The sequence below is a fragment of the Chaetodon trifascialis genome, chromosome 19, assembly GCF_039877785.1.
Source record: "Chaetodon trifascialis isolate fChaTrf1 chromosome 19, fChaTrf1.hap1, whole genome shotgun sequence".
NCBI classification, from domain to species: domain Eukaryota; kingdom Metazoa; phylum Chordata; class Actinopteri; order Chaetodontiformes; family Chaetodontidae; genus Chaetodon; species Chaetodon trifascialis.
In genome coordinates this window covers 7,935,527-7,962,146 of record NC_092074.1, presented here as the reverse complement: position 1 = coordinate 7,962,146, position 26,620 = coordinate 7,935,527, and the positions used below count along the sequence as shown (strand labels likewise).

Below are 26,620 nucleotides of genomic sequence, written 5' to 3'. Positions count from 1 at the left end.
ATAAAAATGATTTGCCGTTGATTGCCCCGCCTTAATGTGATCACGCATACATAAACATCGACTTGGCTGCTGTTCGTCTGTCCCCTCGCCCTGCATCGCTCCTGCACTTGTTTGTATGTATATTCCTCTCTTTATCACTATTTCTGTGCCCATCTGTCTGTCAATCCGTCTGTATGATTAATCAATAGTCTCTTCATTAGTCAAATGGAAGGAGATGGGAGGAAGCTACATCAGGAAGCCAATCAGATAGCGTAAGTGGGAGGGAAGGACATTTCAGATCCAAATCAGCTGCAATGAATCACAAGGGTAAAGCTGATTCATAGGGCATGGCTTGATTTAGGGCTGGATAGGTGTGATTCAACAACAAACTGACTGGTTCATTTTTACACTGATGCATGCTTGTGCTTTTGACATTTATTAATGGCTACAAACTTCAGTGTCATTTACATTTACACATTTTGTTGCACGTGGGCCTACACTTGCGCACGTGTGCACACTAACAGCCACACAAGCTCATATAACATGTTGTAATGGAGTAAAACCCTGAATTTAGAAGAAATTAAACATTTCCTCGTTGAATTGAGCACATTCATTAAGGTAACACCTGCTCAACCTCCCCTCTCATCTCCTCTCATCATGTGCAGCCCTTGCTATCCCCCACCTGTCCACCAGATGCCCTCAGATGTTCCTATCCTCTGGATCCTCCTCCTTCTTGTGCAACTGTCCCTTGTGTCCTCATTATTATTTCAGAGTACATGTACTGAACACGCTTCCACTCTCATGTTCCATGCGTGCTTCACAGCATTGCTGTCCAACCATGTTTAGACTTGCAGCCTGTCTCAGACTCTGTACCTTGCCTTTTTGGATTTGTTTGCACGGCTTTTAAAGAAATACTTACCACATTTGCACTTGCCCATTCAATATGCAAATGCAGCCAAGAGAAGGTTAGCTTAGCTGAGTCTATAGCCTTGAAAAAGCATGCTTGGCTCTATCCAAACATAACAGAATCCACCTCCCGGCATCTCTAAAGCTTGCTAATTAACATGTTATCTTTCATTTGTGTAATCTTTCCATTCTTGATGGTAAGTTAGCGCTCTCCTGGTTGTGTTTTCATATTTAACTTACAGATATGTGAGTGGTATCCTGCTTCTCATCTATCCCTCAGCCAGAAAGCAAATGAGCATAGATTGACCACTAATTAAAGTCCAAAACCTGAACTGTAACAACACTCAGGAGTTTTGCTTTTACAGTCTTACGTTACTATTAGCCTAGGCATTTACTGTATATCAGTTATTGTACATAGACTTGCTGTAAAGGAAAGATTCACATTTTTTAAAACAATTCTAACATGTAATATGCACATTGAAAGAGTTATGTGGTAGAAAGTCTACCCTGCAACATTGGAAGATACTGTGCAGATGTCTCACATCAAGCCTCAAGCCCATTAGCTTTAGCTTAAGTCTGGAAAGCATTTTTTGCACAGAGCACAAGGTGTATTGTCAGGGAGGGTCTGGAGAAATTATTGCAACCAAGATATCTTTCAACATCAAATATAGGACATCTAAGTAATATATGAAGACAGAATAAGACATCCGGAATTTAAGTTTGCAAACATAAGCACATGAACACATCCTTTTTGCAGGATATGGAGTGAATAACACCTTTCTAGTGCCTTTCTTTCTTTGTGTCCTCTTCATTTAAATGCTGAGAAGTCAGCGAGTGTTAGGGAGGAAGAAGGATCACAGCACATAAAATACCAGAGGATGTGAACCCAAGCCCTCGTTGGGGAATTTATACACGGGCTATGAAGAATGGCTGCCTCGCAGACTACATCACTTGTTCCCACCGCGGTCTCTGCGGCTTACTGAAGCACCTCATCCTGAACTGTTCCATTTTCAAAGTCACTGCCTGGTTCCATATTCATAACCACTCCTGTATGAATGTCCAATTCCATTCCAGCCTATAGACAAATCACCTGCTTAGACCCAGAATGCTAACCCCGCTCTCTGTGCATTGATTGATCTGTCTCCTATCTCCCTGCAGCAGCTTTATTTCAAATCTGAAAGCAAACATTAGTGGCTTGAACATTACCCTTCTCCCTTATATTCTATTTCTTTCTCTCCCTACATTATCTCTCTCTCTCTCTCTCTCTCTCTCTCTCTCTCTCTCTCTCTCTCTCTCTCTCTCTCTTGCTACCAAATCCAGGAATCATCCGTCAATGCAATGAGGGAATAATGGGAGCTCCCTCTCGCTAAGTCGACGTGACTGCTGTACCTTCCATTATGACTGAGATGTGAGTGATTGCCTCAGAGATGGAAGGTAGGGAAAATGAGTGAACTGATCTTAATGAGAGAAAGAGCATGGTTCTGGTTTTGCTGGTAGCCACACCTTTGTTCAGACTGGGAGCAGCGGGATTTCTCCCTCTGTGATGCTCTACACCTCCAACAAACACAAGAGTCATTCCAGGGCTTTGATATAAGACGGCATCTCCTCTTCTCTAATACACATTGGCTTTATCTTCCAAAGGGGGGCAACTTCAATGAAATGTGCCTGTTCTCTTTTTTTCCCCCCTCCTCGTGAATGGCATCAAAGCTCTTTTCCAAGGGCCCCTTGAAAAACAAATGGTCTCCCTCTTGAAAGCATATGGCACTGGTGCGTGCGTGGTGGAAATAAAGAAACGTCCACATGATTTATGTGCCATATGATTTCCAGTACAACTGCAGGAAGAACAAAAGAAAAAAAATGACTCATTCTTCAGCATTGTGTTGTACGTTGCTTTGATAAGCAGGCGTTCTCTCCGCAAATGAAAGAAATGTGTCATCTTTCTCAAAATTCTCCAAGCTTTCATTACTTTGTTTGTCCCTCTGCGCCTGCTTTTGTTTCACCCACTGCCTCAGAAGTAGTTTTTGAGGGGCAGAGGGCTTCATTGTATCTTTCTGTGTCTGCCTTTCTCTGTCTTTTTCTCTCTTTGTCATTCTCCTTATTCAAAATCTGCAGCCTGACCTTTGTCTCTGCTCCCACAGAAAAAGTTTGAATAGCCGAGATGAACCATCTTTCTTTCTCTAAGTCTGTGTGGATGGAGGTTTCTGGGTGGGTCACATACTGTATGCTGTAATCTTTTCTGAGTTTGAACCTCTGTCCAGTGATGATATATATCATATAAACAGTCTACTCATTTCTAAGGCTGAGTGTATTTTGTTGACAATGACGTAAACAGTGAGCTTGTAAATATGAAAAATCTATTTCTCATGCATCCTTTATAGTTTTGGAAAGCTACATTATCCATCCCCAAACATTAAATTTCAAGGTGATGTAAAAGCTAATATGCAACATAATGTCTGATACCAAGTGCAAAAGCCTTTCACCTTCCCAAGAAGACAGCCCATGCAAGCAACGTGAGCAGTGTCCATTTGTATGCATGTGTTTAAGACTGGAGCTCTGCATTGCATCTGGCTCACATGAATTATTAGTGCGAGGCAACTGTATGCCAAACTGTATGTGTCTGCGAGTAAGCATTTGTCTGCGTGTGTGATCTCTCTTCACGCAACCATCTGGCCCGAGTCTGAAACACTTAAGTATCACACAGTCGGCTCTGCCAGGTGTCAGGGTGTCCAGGTGCCCAGGTGGCTGGGGTGTCTCGCCAAGACCTTTTCCCCGCCTGCCATCAAACGCTACACTTAAAGCAACGTTTCACTTTGATATCAGGGTTTTTGTTGGGCTTACACTCACCTTGACACGACTAAATGAACAGCTGACCTTTGGCGTTAACAAGATGTGCATGTTTGTTCATGTGTAACCTTCTCAAATATGCAAATCTGCATAAAAAAACAACATCATACTATTCACATATTAATCACAATCACACCACATATTGACTGTCATCTTATAAGTGGGTAAATAAGTAAAGCCTCCCATTTCAATAATAAGCCTTGTGTATCTTTTTTTGGGGGGGGGGGGTTGTTTTCATATCACTTCAGCGATATTACTGGAGATGGCACAGCAGAGAGCAGAGCAGAGATGTAACAAGTGTTGTGGAAAAGATTCAAGGCAGCTGATACTATTGCACAAGCTAAGATCACTGAATCACCGGGATACCCTGATCCATCTTTCATTTTATCAATGCTACTGAAATCGTCGGTGGAGAAGATGAGAGGTCAGTGGCCCGTACTGCAGGTCTGACCTGAGTCTCAAAGTCTGAGCACAGTGACTTCCTGTGAGTGTATGGAGTGAATTCTTGAGTTCAGCATCAATCCCACTTTCAGTTTGATTTTGTCCCACTGATGAGTTCAAATAGCAAGTATATAAAAAAGCAAGGTTACAAATGTGTATGTATTTTACCACAACAGCTTCTTACTAAGGCTGCTGCAATTTATATCTCCGTTGAATCTTTCTCGTCTCTGTAGAGACGGCGCTTTATTAGATGAAACACGGCACAGAAAGTTCTAATGGAATTTGGTCTGAGGTTAATGAGGTTGTATGTGCTTTCACAGATGGCTAACTGAGGCTCAGAGAATGCTTGTGACAGCAGTAAAGAACATTCTAAAGAGAGAGACACCTATGTAGCCCAGTGGGAGGACTGTGACATAACACTTGCAATTCACAGCTTTATGTGCGCCAGGATCATCCACGCTACAAAAATACTTCTCCTAAAACCCTAGAAATGAGCTCACGTCACAATGAAGTGCTTTTGAATAAATGCGCTCACCAAAGAGGACATACTCTGTCTTATATGTTCTTCAAATGGCATATTTTACACCTGTGGCCTTGCGGGAGTGATGGATCTCATCTCAGAGCAGCAGTTTCTCATGCTGAGGCCGGTGATTGATGCAGTATTACAGCGGCGGTACCTCTCTGCCGATTGTCTATTCAAGCTCTGAGGTATGTGGTTAAAAAAATGCAGGTACCCTGCAGTGCAGTGAGTGTGCTCTCCGTCTCTTTGTCTCTCTCTCTGCCTTCAGATGTATGTAGGTGTTTGGACTACAGTCCATGTGTCAAGATAACCAAGCCTGACAGGTGCTTCTCCTCATTATTCAAATAGATTCTCACCAGTGCGAGAGGGAGCGGTAGAAGAAGTGCCTTCATATGTCGTGCTCTATAAGTTGCTGCACATACACTATTCAGCCGTATATAGTGTGTGTGCACAGTCCCCCACCCTGGGCATTGATGGTTACATTACACTGACATTTACAATGAAATATCACCCTCTTATCATCTGTATACCATCACATTTTTCCCCATAAGCCGGACCTATTGATCTAAATATCACATCCATCCTGCTTAGCACCAAAGCTGCGGACTTCGCACGCAACAGCTCCCAAACAACGGGAGATAAATGGATGTCCATTAAGGAGGTTAGCTGGGCCTGTTTGAGGACCCAACCTGGCCAAATTGGATTCTAATAGATGTCCTTGATGGTGTAATCACTTTGACCTGCTAAGGGCCTCTTCAGTGACTAGACAGGCAGGCATTCAGGCAGCTGGGATTTGAGGTAAAATAATAACAATTAGGATCAATCAGCATCATTGTGTGTATTTGTGTGTGTGTGTGCGAGAGAGAGAGAGAGAGAGAGAGAGAGAGAGAGAGAGAGAGAGAGAGAGAAAGAGAGAGAGAGAGAGTGAGAGAACACATGTGACCTTCAGTGGAGGTGGTAAACCATGATACAGCATTATTAGGACCCTCATGGATTATTGATAGCACCGTAGCAGGTGGTGCCCGCTGGCAGCAGGCTCGTTGAAATGTATTGTTTGGGCTTACAGTAGTGGGAATGACACACATTAATCAGATAATGCTCACGTTCACACAGGGGTGGGGTGTCTGTATGTTAAAAATGAAACCACAGCAAGGAGATGGTTACCTTATCTTAGCATAAAGACAGAAACAGGGGTAAACAGCTAGCCTGACTCTGCAAAGATAAAAAAAAAAAAATTGCTTAACATCATCACTCCATGTAAAACCGCAGCTTCTCCTTTTTACGGTTTTTATAAGTAAGCTTTAGACGTGCTGGTAGGCGCATTTTTTTTTTCTTTATTTTTTTTTACCTTTTGACAGACCCAGGCTAGCTGTCCCCCTCTGCTTCCAGTCCTTATGCAAGACTAAGCTGTCTCCTGGTTGTAACTTCATATTCAAATTTGAAATAAACCTTTTTTTTTTTTTTATTTAAAATCCATGAATATTCTAACATAAGCAACTTTTTTGAAGTTACAACTTTACTTATATGCATACTTTCTCCACTCTGTACATCTATGATTTATAAGCAACTCACTGTCCCATTTATTTCACAGTACAGTCATCATTACCCTACAGAGACTGCAGGGTGGATGTATTTGTACTTAGAAAGTCATATTGGATAAACTTTACTTAGACAGTACAGCGTCCTGTTTCAACTAAAGCAGCTTCTATCATCTGTCTTATTTGACTTAACGGCTGCTCTTCCAGGTAACAGAGTTTTGCTAAAACAGCCTTTTCTTGTTTTGCAACCCGGCCATGGAAAAATCTTTAGAACCATCTGCATCTTATTGAACTTCAGTGTGAAAGCAGGTTCAAAGCCTTGAGAAAAAAACACTAAAACAGTAACTGAAACAAGTGATTGCTTCCCATAGGCTGTATTTTATGGTGCGTTTCAGCTGTCTTGCAGCCAATCTCCTTTGACACACTTTATTTTAGAACTTTCATAATGACCAGGCTTCCCTCAAAAAAGGATATCTACACACAGATGGTGCATGCATATGTTGCACCTCTCACAGAAACATGATGGTTTATAAATCCAGAACTACTGCAATTAAATGAGTAACAGGGGACAGTCAGAGCAGATAATGGATATTTGAGGTGTGCATTGTAAGCACGCGCACATACGGACAATGGAGGCAGTGTCATCTCGCTCTGGTTGAAGCCTTATTTAAACTGAAGGCTAATAGGTTAGTAGCTCATCTGCTGTATCTGAGGTGAGTGGAGGCTTAGTGCACTCCTTTATACAGGACCGCGCTTAGTATCATGCAGAGAGGAGTCAGCTGAAGATCAAACTCTACTCCAAACCTCCCACTATCAGGGCAGACAGCGGAGCCATGAGGCCACTGATCCGGCAAGATTGCTGGACAGTAAAAGCTCTGGAACTGAAGAGTCCGTGTTTTCTTTAAGAAAGAAAGTGGTCTGTCTGTGAGCTTGATGCCTACCTGATATCATACTAACAAACTGAGGCTAATGCTACATGTCCAAGGGAAAATATCAGCGTACTCACCAGCTGATGATGATTCACATAGAAGCCATTGTATTTTAAACCTGTAATAACTGTTTGTTGTCCATGCAGGGCCAGAAGAATTAACTGTTGAACTCAGCACTGAAATATCATCACCATTAGTTGATAATGGCAGACATCCAGATTTTACGATCAATATTCATTTTGCAGTCATGCTCCTGGTCACCTGGTACATATAAATCCAATATTGTCTCTCTTTTAGCTCTGTTTTTTGTCTCTACTAACCCCCGAGGGAAATATCTAGCTTTTTAGCTGCTAAGTGCACCACCAGGTTCACCAGCTGGACGCTAACTGTGTTTACTGTTTGCTGGGATGGAGAGGAAGAAGGCATTGAGAGATAAGACCAAAGATTCAAGAGCCGATATGGCACTAATGAGAAACCCCTGCTGGCCTGCCTGGTCCGCCTGTCACGTCTTAGATTTTAGAGCATGCTCCTATGTCACGGCAATGTAGACAAAACTGGTGCTCACACTTTCTCTACGTGCAGAAAGAATATTCATTCATTCATTCATTCATTCATTCATTCATTCATTCATTCATTCATTCATTCATTCATTCATTTCACAGCATGCCATATACAGTACATCATAAATATATCAGCTGTTGTGGCTGCTGGAACTACATATCATAATTACACAACAAGTAACTGGGGTGTTAATAAATTAAAACCACAGAGTTGAGGGTGTAAGATGTGTGAGGAAGCAAGGGTGCTTGAGGTTTTATTGCCTTTGATTTTCATGATTTGCATACGTTTCTGTCAGGGTTGTGAAAGTTGGTCATACTGTGGTCATGAATATTTTGCATGGAAAATTCTTTCACTTTCTTTTTCTTCCAGAGGTGGCGCTCTCTGTCCCGCTCTTCCTCTTTACGTTTTGTCTCCCTCTGCTATTTCTCATTAGAGAGCCGCTGATCTTCTCATCACTGCTGCGTTTTAATTAGCCCCTAAGACCTAATTAATATCATGGATTAGCTTTAATATTGGAGCCATGTATGGGCCAGGTGATGCACTGGCAATCTTAAAAAGTCAGCATGAAACACTCAGGTGTAACACAAATTACACTGACAGACAAAAAGCATTGTTTCATGTTGTTACGGATGGTTTAACATGGAAAAAAAGATAGACTGACCCGCTGCATGAACCATAGAAAATCCCTTAAAACTAGATTGGACCATTCAATGGATTAATCTTAACAAATAACATATTTATCAGAATTCAGCCTGCAATCACTGCCAAACTCATCGGAGCAGTCCAATTATGATCTTAACAAGCAAATAGCAGAGAGACACTCATCAGTCAAGGTCAGGGTTGCAGTGGCAACGAGGCAACCTGAGCAGCCCATATGTTGTTTTAGCCTCACAGCCTCATTCAAAGTTACAAATGACTTCAATTTTACAGCAGATGCAGGAGATTGTTTCATTTGAATCCTATTAGACCTTGGTGTCTCATTTAACACTGTTCATCATGCAGGTGTAATTCACCTCCTCTGGCAGTGGGTTAATATCTCTGGGTTCGTCCTGTCTTTGCTCAGATGCCATGTTTCTCAGAGCAATGTATTTCGCTACTATAACAAATTCTCATGTTTGTCATTTTTTTGTAATGTTGTTGGCATGTTTTCATTCACTTATTGCTCATAGCTACATAGCTCATTTTATAATCCGGGCACACAGTTGTAAATAAATGTTTTTGTTTTGTTTTGTTTTGTTTGTTTGTTTGTTTTGCTGCTCTTCCTCAGCTCTTGATGGTCTGTCCAAGTCTTACTCTGCACACAACGCGAGAAGGCCACTGATGCTATTCTTCTCATCTCTCTCTAGCCCTGCCTCAGTCAAAAGTCAGTCTCGTGCCTCGAGCTATTTCTCAATGCATCAGCTAGGATTAGAATCGGTGCCAAAAGAAAGAGAGTCAGTGTATCTCCAGATTTAGATTCAGCATCTTGCCATTGGTTTCAAGTACTTATCACATTTGAACTTGGTCAGGTGCTCGGATATATGAAGACCTCTGGGGTAGCCATAAGGCAGAGGTTGGGTTAAGGCTGTCAGGTAGGGACCTGCCTGCCTCAGCCTCAGTCTAGACTCAACACTAAAGGTCCCTAAGCTCTCCTTCAAGATCTCCCCTGCAGAACTTAGATATGCTAAATCTTGCTTTGATGCTGTTCTTTTAATCCTGACAATGTTCTGCTCTGTGATGTTTTTATACTAATATCTTATTGCATTTTACAAATTTATTCATTCTTTTGATTATTTTTTTTTTCCTGTCACTTTAATCGTCTCATTATGCATTTTATTAGGTTCCTCTTGTTTTGTGTTTTCTTCTTGCATCACTTTGTAAACTCTCTTTTTAGATTTGTATTATGTAAGCACAACCATCATCACTGCAGCAGAAAACTACCTGTAAAGAGGTGGCAGGGTAGAAATATTGCTGTGTGATGGTGAATGGCGTACAGTAAAAGACAAGACTTTCACCTTTTGTACCCTACTGCAAAACTTTAATTGTAGAAAATGCACAGTAACAGCCAGTTCACACTGTATGTTATAGCCCAGCACAGATCATCATTATCATTACTAGCTGCATCAGCAGAAGTAGTTAGTAGTACCAGTTGCAAAAACACTTCCACTGTATGATGTACAGGAATTAAACAGCCTGTTATATGAAATGTACCAGAACATTTTCAAGTGCTGTGAGAACCTGCTCCGCCTCTCTCCAGATCTCCTCTCCTTTCTTCTCTGCATAATCCTCACGGCCTCTTTTACGCCTGACAGGAGTTCAGCACCGTGGACAGGTCCCTGGCATCTGGACTGCTGGGGCAACGTGTGAAATTCCCTGGTGCTGTCCGAGGTGCTGAACCCTGGACGGCGCTGGAATGTTGGATGATGCCCAAGTAGCCTTGATGCTCTGGTGCTGTCCAAGGTGATGAACTCCTGACGCAGGCTGAAGGGTAACATATTTGGAATTTCACAATAAAACAAGCCACATTTGCACTCTGTACTCTGGTTTAGCTATGTTTACAAAGTAATGAACAAAAAATATCAGATTAACCAGAGGCGTGGCAAGTAAAACCCAAGCCCATAGACCCTTGACTGCCAGTGGTCACCTTTATAACGCAGTGCATGCGGTCTGTTCGTCGTGCGCGCCCTGACCTGTTCATAATTCTGCGCACAAACAGTGTTTTGTTACTGGTAAGTACATATAAAAGCCTATCTAAGAATAAGGAACAAAGTGTTTTCATTATTGGTAATTTGTCCTGAGGGGCTCTTTTCTCTCCTGTTTGATTCCCCCCCTCCACTGTGCAGAGGACTGTGTAGAAGGCGGGTCAGAGCGTCAGTGTGGGAGAAATCCAAGGGGCCCATCATCAGTTGCGCTGAGTGAGCCGAGCTGAGAGATGCGCGTTCACTGAGCCGGGGGAAGAAGGACCGCTGCCTTTCCCTCCACCGCGCCTCACTCATAATAACCTTCTCATCACCAGCATCAGCATCCCACCGCCCTGGGCAGACTAGAATTCAAAATACTGCGCTGTCTGGATGGAATTTTGCTCTGGATTATCAGCATTTGCTATATTCATATAGGCTTTATCCGTCCGGAATCGTCTCTTTGCACGAAAAGGTAGGAGCAGATTATATATGGGTTTCTTTCTTTTCTTTCTTTCTTTTTTTTTTTTTTTTTTCCATTCAACCCGTCCTCAATGCTTTAGGTGTTCCGTGAATGTATATATGTTGAGGGATTCTAAAGTTTTTCGACAAGAATTTTCTTTTTCTGCTAATCTGATGTTGGGATTGGTGAGTTTGGGCTGAAATGGGGATTTCAACGCAATGGGATGGTTTGAATGGTTAGTTTGAAAGCTCTCAGCCGCAGTTCAACCACGTAAGAGCGGGTGATTTGTGGCAAGAAAAACACATCTCCAGAGACCACGCTGACTTATCAGTGCCGAATTTGCGACAAATATATTTGCGGTGAATGATTGAGTGGCGCCGACGCGGAAAGTTTCGGCTCACCGGCTCGCGTCTCTCTGTGGGAACAGCCGTATTATACCTTAAACACGACAGCAGAAGCCGCCAGAACTTCTTACGATTAACAGATGATTCCTTGCAACTGCAAACCCGACTCCTGTTCACATTTCGCTTCGTAATTTGGTAAAAGGCTCTGCTGAGCAACAGTCAGACTGCCACCGTGCGAGGAGCAGAGGGAAAGCTGGAGCGCTGCTGGAAAAGCTCGTCCGCGGTTTTATTCATCGGCGCAGGGCTGCAGGTCGGATTTCTTGTCGGTTTTGAGCGCTTTACTTTCTGCTGAAGGTTTTCAGTATTTTACAAACTGATCAAAATGATCATTATGATCTAGGATAATGTTGATTATTGCACTCGTTTTGTGAAACGTGGCTGTGCGGGGCTGACAGATCCAGCGCGGTTTTCAGTAGAGACTCGAGTCATCATTATAATTTAATATATCTACAGGAACTAATATCTGTCTGTCTTTACTGTAGCCCTGACTTTATCAAGCCTTTATTCCTCCCTGTGGACTATTGACCATTGTAATAATTTCTAATAGCCTTTATATTTTTTCTGTTATATGACATATTCTGTGTTATTTTTCCATCTAAAGCACATACGGTTAAAGCAAGACTTTTTATTTCCAGGCTAACATCAATTTTTTGTGTCATTGGGTGACAAACAGAAGGAACAACTTTAACATTTTACATTTCTAACGTGTCCATTCAGTCTATGACGATAAAGGCCTGTCGATGCCAGATTGTGCTGCTGTGAAGTTTGTGCAGCTCACATCTCCTTGTGGCCCACCATTCATCTAAGACCCCCCCAAATAAGTTTCATTTGTGGAGAGGAGCCACCTGATTTTGATTTGTGTTTCCATTCATCATGAGCATCATTTTCTTTTTTAAATTTTCTATTTAAATTTTTTTTTGGTGACCACTTAGTGCTCCCCTAAAGACCCCCTGGTGGTCCCTAGACCTCACGTTCTCTAACCCGCTGAGGAGCAGGTCCGGACACACTCCCGGTGCAGGATACCCTTGTCTGCTGTGACTGATGTCGGATTAAATCGTTCCTCCAGGCTGCAGCTTGTGATCGACAGGGAGCACAGCGGGGGACAGAGGGGTCTCCAGCGCGCGATGGGGGCTCGGTTATATCACAAAACATGTCAATAAATCTGCAGCACCAAAGCTGGATGCATCAATGCATCATTTATGGCCAATGACGGTATGCCATGCAGGTCATCTCATATCCTGCTCTATTTAATAATTCAGCGTGTATATATCCCGGAAAATATGTGCTTATTCTAGCATACTTATAAGTCAATGAAGAACAAGAGCTTTAACCTGACGCTCTGAAGCGTGTGTCTGAGGAGAGGAAAGTTTCTGTTTGTGCGCCCAGAAACACATGTACATCTGTAAGTAGCCGAAAATAGTTTCTTAATTATCTTTTGTGCCCTCCAGAGTGAGGACTATGCTATCAGGCGTGAGGTTAGCTGAAGGGCATCTTTCATAACAAGCCTGTGAAGAAAAAATGTCGGCAAAACGTTTCGTGTGAAATTGGACTTTTTAGCACATTAGCCTCATTTAGCTCAGCCTACAGGCTAGCTAGCAGGTCGACAGTTGGGACGTTAAGTGGAATATTGGAGGGTAAGGGCACCTGGTAGGGCCTTCAGTTTGTCAAATTTTAAGCAATTTAATATGAACCAGGTTTAAAACCTAATTTAAAATGTTGTGTTTGCGGTTAAATGTGAGTGACGTTATTTTACTGAAGAAAGGGGCCTCCATTAGTGCTTTAGTTAACTGATCGGACATGTTAGCATTGTTAGCATTCCCTGTCACGTCAATGGCTGCAAGGACACCTGATGCCTCAGTTAGGCAATACGCACAATAAGTCGTGTTAATTGAATAGAGGCCAGGGCCGGTTTTCATAGTAGACTCAGGTTTCATGGGCTCATCGAGCTTTGCTTGTTGAAGGGACACAGACACACACAGCACATCTCTACAGCGGCAGAGGTTGGATTGACACAGCTGTGTTCAGGGTTATTTTCACCACACAGAACCTTTTAACCTCTCTGCTGTCTCACCCCCTCACTTTTAAGACAAAGACAATGATCCAGCCAGGCAACCCAGTATTGTCAGAGAGACACGCACACATACATGCTCACTCCTGCACACACACACACACACACACACACACACACACACTGCATTAGCATAGGTATCAGTTACTAGAATTGAATAGCTCGCCTGCTGCAGCAAGATTAACTATTCAGGGCAGGTGGTTAAAGGCCCTATTGTGTTGCATGGCTCTGTGCTACTGTCATGATTGGACAATTCGTTTGTCTGGTGGGCAGCCCACTGCCAAAACAATTGCAAGGGCAAAGGCCTGGAAGAGTACACACACATATAAGGTTTCGCCATGTGAATCATTTCTAGCGCTGCTGAGCAAATTTGAACAGAACCGAGTGAGTACAGGTGTACCGAGCAAAGGCTAGTGAGCTTGTTAATATTCCATACCAGCGCCATGCGGGTTTCAGTGATAGAGTGAATCTGAATATGTATTCACTGGAAGGAAATGTAAAAAATGTTAATAGTGGTGGGATTCGAATATAAAGTGGTACCATCCTAACATCTTTCTGAATAGCTGTTTATGATTGTAATCCCCCAAAGACATGCAAATGAGAGAGAGAGTGGCGGTGGATAATTAGTCATATTTATCAGGATCCCAGCAGGCCCTTACAGATAGCAGGCTAACGTTTGAGGCTTAACACATGTTCTGGCTCACCTCAATGGATTTTCACTCATCACAGAATCAGCAACAGCAGTCGGCTAGATGCTTTTTTTTTTTTTCCCCGGCAAAAAAAAAATGTCTGTATTGTGCCACCGCTGTCTGGGAATTGAACTCTCAAATTAAGGCTTTAAAACTCTGAACGATGATTTGAGTTGATCTTCAAATAAAATGGGTAATTGGTAGAAATGGAATCCTGCATAAAATTCTCGTAAAACTTTAATGGACGTTAATAGCGGTTATTTAGTGGTATTTAATGGCCACATTGAGAGACAAATCTGCATTGAGTGCTGCTCTCAATATCCTTTTACAGCTTGATCTAAACTCAGGCGTAATTTTGTTTATCTGTAAAGCATCACTATATATTTCTCTTAACTTGTTGTACAAAAGCCTGCGCCCATTCCTCTGTTCTGCTTCTGTTGAATAACATTTTTAATGTGAACTGACTTAATTACACTAATGTATGCTAATATAATATAATAGCAGAACAAAACTGCTGCATTAAAAGTTTAATCAGTGCCTCACTCACACTGCCAATCAAAATGGACTATTTGAAGTTTAACAAATGTATTGGGTGGGTTAGATAAATAATGCACTTTTTTTTTGCATCTTGTAAGTTTATTCTTCATTATGAGTGAAACACATCACATATTTATATGCAGGTGTCTCTTGTCATAGACACTGAAAAACGAGAATTTCTGCTTAAAGTGATCTGTTTTCTTTTTGCGCTCTGTCAAAGGTGTGTCCAAAGCTGGAGAGCAAACCATGGGGCACGCAGCTGGACCAACGATGAAGGTTATGTGCTTCAATCCAGGAAGTCGCCTCAAAGAGAAATCGCAAGATGCAGCTCTGAATCACTGACAGAACCCGCTAGGGATCACCTTCGTCTTAGCACTTTCACCTGTCCGCTTTGTGTGGAAATTGGATATTGTTCCATATATCTCTGTATAGACTTGGCTGAGAAGATTCGATTCCGCCCAATATCAACGTTAGATCTGCCTCGAAAAGAAAAAAACGGATATTGCATTCTCTGCTTGACTGTAAAATTATCTATGTGGAATATAACGTTCAGCATATAAATCCAGGAACACAGCCATAATCAGATGTTATTATTACTTTGAGGATCCATCCCCAGTTCTAACCCTCTTCTGGTGCATCTTCTTATTCTCTACAATGAATCCCAAAAGCCTTCCTGGTCATGTCCTCCTGCTGCTAAGTACCATGCTGGGCCTGGGCGTTGGTTTGGAGTTTACTGGCTCTGAAGGTCAGTGGGCTCGCTACCTGCGCTGGGACGCCAGCTCCAGAAGTGACCTGACATTTCAGTTCAAGACTTCAGAATCGGAAGGCCTGCTGCTCTACTTCGACGATGGCGGATATTGCGACTTTCTGCTTCTCACGGTATCCGAGGGCAAGCTGCAGCTTTGCGTCAGCATCGACTGCGCCGAGACCACCATCTCCTCTGACAAAATGGTCAATGACAGCCGCTGGCACTTTGCCGCCATCAACAGGCACAATTTGCGGACTGGTTTGGCCGTGGATGGCCAGACGAAGACGGAGGAGGTGCGGCCCCAGCGACGGTTCATGAAGATCGTCAGCGACCTCTTCCTCGGAGGGCTTCCGGGGGACATCCGCACATCTGCCATCACCCTGCCCTCTGTCCGTGAGCTGCCACCATTCAAGGGAATTATCACAGACCTCAGTTATGGGAGTAAGCTGCCCACGCTCATCAACAGTCAGAAGGTACGCTTGGAGATGATGGGCCTTTGCACAGAGAACCCCTGTGAGAATGGCGGGATCTGCTCGCTGGCAGATGGAGAAACCTACTGTGACTGCTCCAAAACTGGATATGTAGGTCGATACTGCACAGAAGGTAAGAGGGCTGGCTCCAGAGCTTTCTGTGTCAAGCGCTGAATATTGATTAAAATCTTTGTGAAAAATTCAGAGGGATTCCTTCCAAATTTACAACTGACCTCACAACAGGTCCTCAGTCTGCCTCTGGCTCTAAGGTAAAAAAGGGTGATATCAACCTCTCATATTGACATATTTGCATATATGTTGTTAAACTCATGTTAAAGTGTGTGGCTTAAAAGTCATAGAATATTTCCTTGTGGGTTGTTGCTCTCACAGCTTCTTTTAGAAAGTCTTCTGTGGGAGTTAAATTGGAGGTGATGTGCTCAGCGTTTCCTCTCCCTTCACAGTTATTGCTTTGGATGAGGAATCGTTGGATGCGGTATTAACTGATATGACTAAAATTACAACACTCAGTTTTCTTTTCTCCATTAAATGTGTTCAGCTCTTGCAAGATGGTGCAGAGACCTGAAGGTACACACAGTGTTTGGATGAGAAACAACTTCATCTGGTTTTTCCTCTGCTTCTGTGCCAAGGTCATCTCTTTTTTTGACGGGGCGTAATGAGATGCGCCACTTTGACATTATTCTACCCTATTCTATCTCCACACTTTAAAAGATATGGCCGTACTGAGTTTCTTTGCAGCTAATACTTATGTGTACTATCAAATAGCCCAGTGACAGTGATATAATGCAGGGTCTACTTTTAAAAGTTGCTGCTAGTCCTTGCCTCTCTAATCTCTATGGGAAAAACAAAACCAAACTAAAAAAATAAATAAATAAATAAAAACTTTTACCCTGTACTGTACAGGTAATTACTTTCACTTTTTCCTGGCCCTGCTGCTGGTTGAGGGTTGCTTAATGTGAACCTGTTATACAGCACACCAGTGTTTATAACCTTCAAATCAATGCCAGATGATGCCGAGAATAACTTGAATTTTCCACATTTTTCATATTTAGACCAGTCGTCCGGAGAGTACACACTTTCACTATAATCGCAAACGCCTAACTCCTTTCTTCATGTGTATGGACTGTAAAAAATAACTTAGTGTGAACAGACCCATGTCAAATTTCCACCGCCGCTGACCCACTTCCTGCCTGTCTGAATCAGACTGACATGGTTTGGGGATGACTCCATTTTGCTTACAATCAGGGGAATGCTCACTGAATGCTCCAGCGCTGTTTGCGAGCTATTTTAAACTGTGTCTAATAGAGTTAAGATTTAGTTAAGATGCATTTAGAAGAAGGCAGGATGCTGCGTTTGCTTTCATAAGATGTCCTATCATTTGCTGCTCAAACGAAGCTGTTTGGAGCTTAAATCCGGAGCGCGAGCCTGTGGCATTGCTTGGGACAGCACGCGATGTGCTGGTTGCAGAGCAGTCAAGCGGATGGACTGAACTTGCCCCCTTTTCGCCTCATCCCATTTGCTCGTTGCCTCTGTTGAACAGTCGGTGAAGGAGGAAGAGGAGGAGGAGGAGGAGGAGGCGGTCCATTTGTCTGAGAGCATCCTGAGAGCTAACAGGGGAACTATGACATCCTCGTCTGAAGGCAACCAAGATTTTAAGAGGCGCGCAGCGTGGACGGGGGCAGAGATGGTCATATCTCAGCCCCAGGGCAGAGCAAGAGTGACGAGTGAATTCACCACCATTTGTACCCCAATTTGTCCCAGGGGGTCAGCTGTTGGACAAAAACCAACCTCTGCTTCCTTCTCTCTCTCTGACACACACACACACACACACATCTACATGTTTGCGCCCCTATTCTCCATCCTCTTCTGTTTTCAGGCAATGAAAGTGCGACGCAGGGAAGGGCAGTCGCGTTAGCTCTCCAGCTGATCCGACTGCTGCTCTTTTCTGCCTTCCCATTAACTGATGTGGCTGATTGTTGATTATGCCACAGAGACAGGGAACCATAATTAGGAGGATAATGAGAACAGAGATGGCTAATTTGCCTGTGAAATGCCTGCACAAGCACCACCGTCAATTCAAACTGTCTATCGGCAAACTGGAAGAGGATTTTATTATTGTTATGTCCACATGTCTACAAGTGTCTTAATACTTGTTGTTCAAGCTACCCTCGGGCACCTGATGTTTCCAGGGTGCATTCTGAGTGATCAAACGCCATTTTGGTTGCAGTTGGATGTGAACAACTGCTTAGCACACCTGTCGGCGCACTGTTGATTATGCTGTACATTAATGAGCAATGAAAGCAATCTGTCAAACCTGTGAATATTTATGTGTTAGATTATCAGGCTGCATGGCCCCCGCGCCTCACATGCATGCACTCAGACGTATTTGCATTTACAGGCGTGCACACGGGCACACACACATACACAGACAAGGAGCAACAAGGCCCCGGAGCTGCTCGTTAAAACGGGCAGATGGCTGACTGACTGAGTGGACTGGGCCTCCGAAGCATTTTGCCAGCTGTATTCCTAATAGTAGTCTGCTAGCCCACTGGCCTAGAAGGGAAATACAAGGAGTGAGCAGAATTAACACATGAGATGAGAAATGAGAAAATGAGAATGGGAAGTGTGGTAGAGCCTGTTTGTGCCACAAAAATCCATATTCCCACACTGCTTGCCCATATTCACTGTGCATTTCTTGCATGGTAGGATAGCCGTGTTAGCTTCCTGCTGAAGCACAGCGATCATCACGAGACAGTCCCGTCTCTCCCTGAGCTCCCGCAGCTCTTCCCCAAACTACCTCGGCTAGCAGCTTAGCACCATAAACAGTTGGCCATAGAACACATGTTCAGCCTCTCCTCCCATGTGGATCAGGATGTATCAGTGTGACTAAGTGTGTCAGGGAAGTGGGCTGAAATTAGACACCACTCACCACTCGCTCTCCACATGTGTCGGCTTTGGCAGGCGAATCCGCCGCCGTGGCTTCGACCCTTTGTTGATAGCCCTTAAACTCCCTCTTTCTGCGACGTCATCTTTAATATCAACTTGATTCTGCTCCTGTTATTAGCTGTGCAAATGTCAGTATCTTTTATGGTAATGATCTGGATATTGTCCCTCATTCAGTTCAATTAAATTAATGGGGGTGACATTATGAAGTCTCTTGAATACCTTGGGGTTTTCTAGTTACAATGAGCTATGCATAAGGTCAAGGTTATTAAGAGCTACACTGGATTGTTTAATGAATATGTAAAACGATTTTTTTTTGCTCTGTTGCAATCCCACATTCTGCATTTGTAATGAACGGTTTAAGGCCCCCTTTGCCTTAAAAATATTCACTGGTTTGATGGATGGCTAGTAATTGAAGGCAAGGGCAAGCAAACTGTTAAGCAAGTGCTAAAATGGTGCCTTCAGGCTTAGCTTTGGGGATTAATAAACAGACATGGAAAAAAATGACAGTTACAATAATCTTACTATAAAAAGTAGGTCAGGGGGAAAAAAAGGAAAAAAAAATGGCGCAGGGACTCGCCTGATTCCAGTGCAGAGGGCATTTGTGTCTAGTGCCCAAGCTGAAAATTATGTTTGGATTTGAGTGGTGAAGCTGCTGGTAAAATAGAGCAGAGGATTACGCTTGGACCACATGTCCTCCACAGCACATTGGCTTGTTCTGGGTGCTGTCGCATCAAGAGAAAGGGCTTTATCTACATGGGAAACTGAGCGTTTAACACGCACACACACAGTATATGCACGCTTATTGAGCGTGAGCATTTGCACAGTCAGAAAATTTAAAAAAATGAAAAAAACCTGCTTATTCAGGCATGTACATTCAGGGGTCCTACGTCTTCCCAGTTCTCGAGAGCCAGAGCTGTGCTGCTGTCCATCAGCTGGCCACTATCTCCCTCCCACCCCCAGTTCCCTGCTGTGTCCTTCCCTTTCCTCTTCCAATGTCATCCTTCTCATGTGGGAGGAGAAGTAGCAGCCATTTTGGACTCCCTAAAGACAGAAAAAAAAAAAAAAAAAAAAAAATCTCACCTCGCCTTCACCAGCTCCCTCTACGCTGTTTGTCTATGTGCGCCTCCTCTCAAATGATATTTATGTCCTCTGCTGAGTTTGGTAAATTTTACATTTTACAAGGACTTAATACTGTCGGGGAGGAAAGTAAAGCATGAAAGTCTCCCGTTCTATCCAGCGGTGGGAAACAGAACGGGCCTCTGTGCAGCCTGAGCACAGATCAAGGCACAGCACAGTCAAATTAGTATCAGATATTGTGCATGGAGCCGACACTTAAAATGTCGTACGTAGTGTGTTTTAATTGACACGAAAAAGAATCAGACACAGCCGAGGCTGAATTCACTGAGATCTTTCATCTGCCCTGAATCAGGCTGGTGTGTTTGACACCCACAAGGTGTCATCCAGGGGTGAGATGCTGGTGTTTGCCGCAGGAGATGAAACTTAATGTCTGGCTTTTTCTTTTTTTCTGCCATGCCATAATGTGAAATACAGGAATCCAATTGTGAGCATTCCCCTGAGAAACTATAAGGGATGTGTTGAGTTTGAGTCAGTGGCTCAGAAAAGGTTGGGAGGGAGGGGGTTCAAGGGGCAGAAGAGGAGGTGGAGGAGAAAGATATGGGTCTGAGAAAGAGCATCTCAAGATCCACAAACCTCACAACACCATAAATCCTCATGGATTCATGTCTCTTTCTGTGCTTGTGAGGCACTCTGTGTGATATAAGATGCAGAATATTATGTTACTGTAACTATATTCGAAATGTGAAAGAGTTGTTTGCCAAAATGTCAATCTGATTCCCTGAGAGGAATCAGATTGTTTTTATGTGTTTCTCTCCACAGGGTAAATTCTGAAGTCAGTGTTTTGGTCAGGCATGTCAAGGGGCAGCTCTTTGCTCCTTACATGGAGACAAAATGCTTAGAAGCGTGTGGTATGTTTTGCATGTTAGATCCACATGCAAAGGCAGCTGGAGTGTGTTGCTAATGCAAGACTTCTCTTTGCTTTCTCTCTCTTCCCTTCGACATCTCCACAGCAGTCCAGAGAAAACCAGGTGAGTCTCAACAAGGACAGTTCTACTTTTCAGCAATCTATTAAAAAGTTTACGCATTCAGTTTTAAAAGGCAAGCGAAAAAAGGCGCAAGGAATCAAGTTCTATCATTTGTAATTGCCATTTATTCAGTAAACAACCTGCAGAGCTGCTTAATATTCACATGCTGGGTTGCTCTCGTTATTAGTCATTTGTGTGTTTCAGCAGAAAGCTTTCAAATGCACTTGGGAAAGCTTTGCTTTTAGCGTGATAGCCATGGTTTGCCATCATGCAAATCATGCATAATGACAATACAGCTGTAGTATTGGTGTGCTGTTCTCAAATTTTCTCTCTGTCCCTCTCTGTATGATGTTTCTCTTCAAGGCCTCGCACACCTGAAGGCAGAGCAAGGTACTCTTTTCTTTGTGGAGTTCTATTTTTTTTTTGTTGCTCTCTCACCGCCTGGCTTGGTTTTGGGGCGTAATTTTGCCGTGTGCCTTCACTACCTGTCCATGTGCATTTGTGTGTTGCAATGCTCCCATTGTTGCTGCAGAGAAGTGGGAGGGTTTGTGTGTGTGTGTGTGTATTGGGAGGGTAGGATGCATGGCGGCATGGCATGTTCCTCATCTCACCTTCGCCCCTCTCTCTCCCTCCGTGCGTCTGTGTCTCCTCACCCTCGTTTCACCCAGGTTTCTGTGTATTACATAATTGTGTACTGTTCTCAGTTCCACAGCTAACATGCAGTGACACACTCCACTGTTCCTGCTCGACCTCTGCAGCGACGGGGTGGGGGAACGGGGGGAAGGGGAGAGGATGAAAAGCAGGGAGGCAGGAGGCTGGATAAGAAAATCACTGGAATCAGGGGAGACAGCTTAGAGGAAGAAGAAGAGGGTTATGGGAGAGACGGAGGGGAAAATAGGGAAGTAAGGGACAGAAGTGTCATGGTTAGGTACGGTACATTGGAGGAAACAGCCGAGTATCCCTTGCAATTATGTTCATGTTGAACAAATCTGCAGCGTAGTTTACATCCAGTGGCAGTGGAGGAAGTAGTGTGGGAAGGATGAAGGAAGGGTGTGAAGGTTGGGGTGGTGGATGTGCGTGTAGCCACACTTTCACCCGTCTCGTCGCTTTTACAATCTAACATGTAAGAGCTTCTTTTTTAACCCATTGCCTTCATATTTCTCTGATTGTAACCAAGTGTTCTAATTGCCTCACCTTAGCTATACCAATATAGAGAAATCGTTTCATTCTTTCCACCTTCATCAGATGGAGTGTACTCACTTGTGATGGAAATGTAGTTTATTTCTGTATAACCCAGTATCACAAATCACAAAGTAGTTTCTGATTCTGTAAGAAATGTTCATTTCACGCAGCAATTTAAGAACTTCGGCTCTACGTTGGCATGAAGCTAAGTTAATTCCTGACCTTTGAAACTGCAGTTGAGGAAACCTTCTTTTCTCAAGGTTCATTTAGTGGCAGCTCTGGAGCTTTTGTTTAAATCACACAGTTCTGAAAACGTCAACATTAAGTTGGAGGTTGAACGTCTCTGAACATAATCTGAAATTTTGCGTAATCATCCAATAATAAAGATTTCTTGTGCTGATATAGGCTACAGAAGACAACAGGGACAGTGAGCGTGGCAGGTGCACAGGCGTCTTCCTCATAATCTATAAATAACAAAGGAGGTCAATAAAGCTTTCTTCTGTATCTTCTTTGAGCCACAACCAATGGTGGACGCTGCACGACCCTCGAGTGGTCACAAAGCTTTGAATACTTACCTGTTCCTGGTGTGCATTTCAGCAAAAGACAAAGAAAATAGTGCTAAAATTGCAAAGTGTCAGTTTTGTGCTGCCTACGTCCGCTTCTCCCATTTCCCCACCATTTGCATGATTGTCGACATTTTGCATGCAAGTGTCAGCTGGCAGTGAACAGGCTCACGATGTGTAGACTAACAATAGCTTATCCCCACTTTTTGCTGTCTTTTTCTGGTGCTCCGCGCGGGATGACACTCTTCCTTCTTTTATCTCTACGGATCCTTTCTCCTCTCCAAAAACTGTAGGTAGAAACAAAGGTACAGCACTCCCTTTTTCCCTACTGTACTCTGATCTGCGCTGAAAGAGCTGTGTGTGTGTGTGTGTGTGTGTGTGTGTGCGTGTGTGTCTGTTTGCACTTACGCTGCCACTGGTTAATCATTCATTATTTGTGTTCATTAGACGTGTGTGCATACGCTCGCCTGTGTGTTTGAGAAAGTGAAAATCAGGGGACTCGATGCTTTCCAGCTAACGAGCGCCCACATTTACTGTTGCATGAAGGATGAGTGATTGAGCGGAGATGGAAAGAATTATGGTGTCAGTACCCGAGAATGATTTCACTTGATTATCACTGGTTAATATAAAATGATGAGGGTGATGGGAGTATGCTGCGCGATGGATTATTCAGTGTCTTTGCACATAGTAAATATTAATAATACACTTGTCTGTGTGAAAATGAGCTGCACATTCATTTGTCTGTTCATATGCCAGAATTTATGTGTGTGTGAATGCTTAACTGGATGTAACAGCTCTGTGTCTGAGGTCATGGCAGTGGCCTGCATATTGCAATTGTGCAGAGAATATCCTCATTATTCATTTATCAAAGCAATGTGATACACTAGTTGTGTGTGTGGTCATGCATGCTGTGTGTGTGCGCGTGTGTGTGTGCGTGCCTCCTTTTTCCAGATTGAGGAAAACAGTGAATTATGATCACATGTTTTGATATCCGTGTAATTGACTGAAACATGCCTGCAGTGACTACAGTGGCGTGTGAGTTGTCTGTGTTAACTATTCTGAACAATTGACCGTTTGCTAAGCCAGCAACCTTAGCTACCGCCGCCACGCCTGTCAAGCTTGCTGTCATTGCGTGGCACACGATGCCGTTTAGAATGGTAATGGGGCAGCTTTACAACTCCGCACTGTTAGTCATTCTTGAAAGATATATCCGTCACTGCAGAGTTTTTAGACTGTGTTGATTTTCTGGGCTGAAATGCAAACTGTCCATGGCAGTTAATCAGCACGAGCTAATGAAGCTAACGTTAGCCGCTGCGTTGGTTGAAATGTTACGTATCTCTTGCTAATGTTGTTAGTGAGTCTTGCTATTTTATTTAGATTTATTTCATCTATTTTGTGGCAGTGTAGTTAGTCCTGATATTGTAAGTCAGATAAGCAGAAATTTGGCAGCTGAGTTAACATATTTGTTCATATTTTTTGAGCCAGAATGTTTTCACTTTTAATTTTACATAACAAGGCTACACGGTGTGTTTGACAAATGTAATGATATGCTGAGAGACAGACAGGCTAACATTTGCAGCTTATGTTGGATCAGACAAACACTATTTAATCCATGTTTCTGTGTTTTAGTTTTGTAACTCCTAACAAAATGACACCACCCTCCAAAGTCTTTAGCTTCAAAGACCTGCGTGCCTGATTACAGTTGCTAAACAATGATTGGGCACTTGCTGTTTTCGGGCAAGGGCTCAGCAAATGCTCAAGTGTGGCAATCTGTCTTGATTGATAGCAAGTAAAGGTCAGCTATGTATTTTCTGACTGAAATGCTTGTGAGTTGCCTGTGTTCACTATTCTGAACAACTGGCTTCGTATCACACCCTACACTGTATTCTCCCTGTGGATGGCGTAAAACTAAAAACAGAATTCCCTTACTCATCTGCATTTTAGGTAGCAGTGGGCCAATCGGTGTGTAGTGAGGCGTCCCACAGCGGTTCATGTGTTACCACTGTTGCATAATAGATCAAGAAGGACGCAGGTTTGAGGCACGGCTCTGGCCATTTCTATATGGAGTCCATGGGGGTTTCCTCTTGGTGTTACAATTTCCTCCAGCTGTCTCAAGGAAATGCAAATCAGATGGACTGGGGACAGCTAAGGGCAATTACTCATACGTAGTGAGTGTGAGTGATTGTCTCTATACTGTATCTGTATGAACCTTGTAATAACCCCTGGATAGGCACCACACTCAGTATGTTAAGAAAATGAATGAACAGTGTCAGAATTATGGCTACTTAATCAGATATAGCTTAAGTATCAATAGAGAAATACATGTAGTCAAGGCAATATTCAGGTTATGTAACTCAGTACGAGAGGTTTTATTGAGAAATACTGGGGTCACGATGTGTAAAATAAGAATGTGGCTTACAGCAGGTCCCTGTGCTATGCGATTGATGTCTCTGCAGATGTGAGTATGTACTGTAAATGGCACAGTGGTCAGAGGGCACAGTAAGTGAGAGGCTGGGGAGAACAGATGAGGGAATAGAACCGAGAGGAGCAACTGGAGAGAGTGGGTGCAGAAGCTGAGGGCTAAAGAGGGAAAGAGAAACAGAAGGAAAAAGAGTGCTGTAGATGAAGGGGCCAAAGGGGTGTGTCGGTGTCGTGAGGCCACATATTTCTAGTGAAAAAATGGAGCACCATGTCATCCGTGTACTCAGATCTGGGGCTGATACCTCCACTACCCCGGGCCATCTATTGAGAAAGTTTCAGCCCTCTGCAATCGGCGAGGCCCCAATTGTTCTTGGCTCAGAGATGCAACTTTTTTTGAACTGTAACTGAGACGATACAGCAAACTTTTTATAAGCCATGGCAGTGGACCAGGAACAGTGCCCTAGTTAGCAACATTGCTCCAGTTAGCGACATGCTGCACTTCAACATGCAGATATGTATAGTTTATGAGACTCCACCAAGGACATGCAATACCTCTATTTTCAGATTTTAGTGCTTGAAACATCCTGTTTTTAAATATACCCTTCACATGGTTGCAGATTGAATGGCTTTATTCATTGAATTTGACCTTCTCTGGCTTCAGGGAACACAGTTGAAGATAGCACAGTCTGTATGTGAAATGAATGTGGTGAGCCCCAGAACCAATCAAAGACCTCGTGTCGTCCGTATAATGAGATGTGATCATGAGGACTTATGTTTACGCTCGATGGTAATTACGTGTGCTGGTTAGGTCCATTATGTTGAGACTGGATATATGGCGCGCTAAGTGTGAAAGCAACAGCTGTTGCATGTACCACGTCCAGATACGGGGTGCTCGAATCGATCCCATTCCAGGTGTTATGTGTGCTTTGTGTATTTCATTCATTTATTTTCTGCTGTGTGTTGAATTCTAGAATATTCTAGAATAATAAGCAACCTACTTTTTCTACACTTTATATTTAAAGCGCACAACCCACTTAATCCTCTGCTAAGACCTCCTAGCAAAGCAATTGCTTTGCATATTGCATTGCATATTTTCTGCTAACGTAAAAACATCAAAAAAACACACTCTGACCATCATCTCCTGTCCGTGGAGGCCATTATTGCACTCTCTGGCTTGTGACATCATTATTTTCTCCCCCATGTCGAATGATGATTGCTGATGATGGTGTGCTTTCAGCGGACACCTGGATGGTGATCATCAGCGTACAACAGTTTGGCCCAAGGTCAGAGATGAGACTGTAAGCTACAGCCTGCAGGTTCTGCTGCCAGCATGACCTAATGGCTCCCCTCTGGATGCAAAAACAATGCAGCGTGAAAAAAACTATTATATTTGTGACAAAAGGTCAGCGTGCACCCACACAATGTGCTATAGGGCGATAATGGGGTGATATTGCAGTTAATTTAAAACCTTGTTGACATGGTCTCGTCAACATGTGAGTACTGTGATTACATATACTGTACATCATTACGTGTTGGACATTATCGCAGGCTATTGGAGAGAATTGCAAAGTGCATGTTGTTTCCTGTAGTTCCACTCACTCCCTGTACTGTAGAAGATACAGAAGGGTATCTCA

General features: G+C 43.2%; 1 protein-coding gene across 2 annotated transcripts; it reads left to right on the top strand.

The window, feature by feature from the left end:
- Positions 1–10,601: 10,601 nt before the first annotated feature.
- On the top strand, positions 10,602–23,482 carry LOC139347456 (neurexin-3b-like). Of its 2 annotated transcripts, none has more exons than XM_070987089.1 (5): positions 10,602–10,850; positions 14,757–15,887; positions 20,809–20,823; positions 21,184–21,210; positions 22,859–23,482. In XM_070987089.1, the coding sequence occupies exons 2-5, from the start codon at positions 15,191–15,193 to the stop codon at positions 22,912–22,914; spliced, it is 795 nt and encodes a 264-aa protein (XP_070843190.1). In that variant the 5' UTR covers positions 10,602–10,850; positions 14,757–15,190; the 3' UTR covers positions 22,915–23,482. The 2 variants fall into 2 exon arrangements, with proteins under 2 accessions (XP_070843190.1, XP_070843189.1); XM_070987088.1 differs by having other exon boundaries at positions 20,806–20,823.
- The last annotated feature ends 3,138 nt before the right edge of the window (positions 23,483–26,620 follow it).

Excerpts from the sequence above, each read along its gene's own strand:
- LOC139347456 (XM_070987088.1), top strand. The coding sequence starts at position 15,191 with ATGAATCCCAAAAGCCTTCCTGGTCATGTCCTCCTGCTGCTAAGTACC. Across the intron at positions 21,211-22,858 it reads ACACCTGAAGGCAGAGCAAG|GTAGAAACAAAGGTACAGCA; the intron begins GTACTCTTTTCT and ends CAAAAACTGTAG.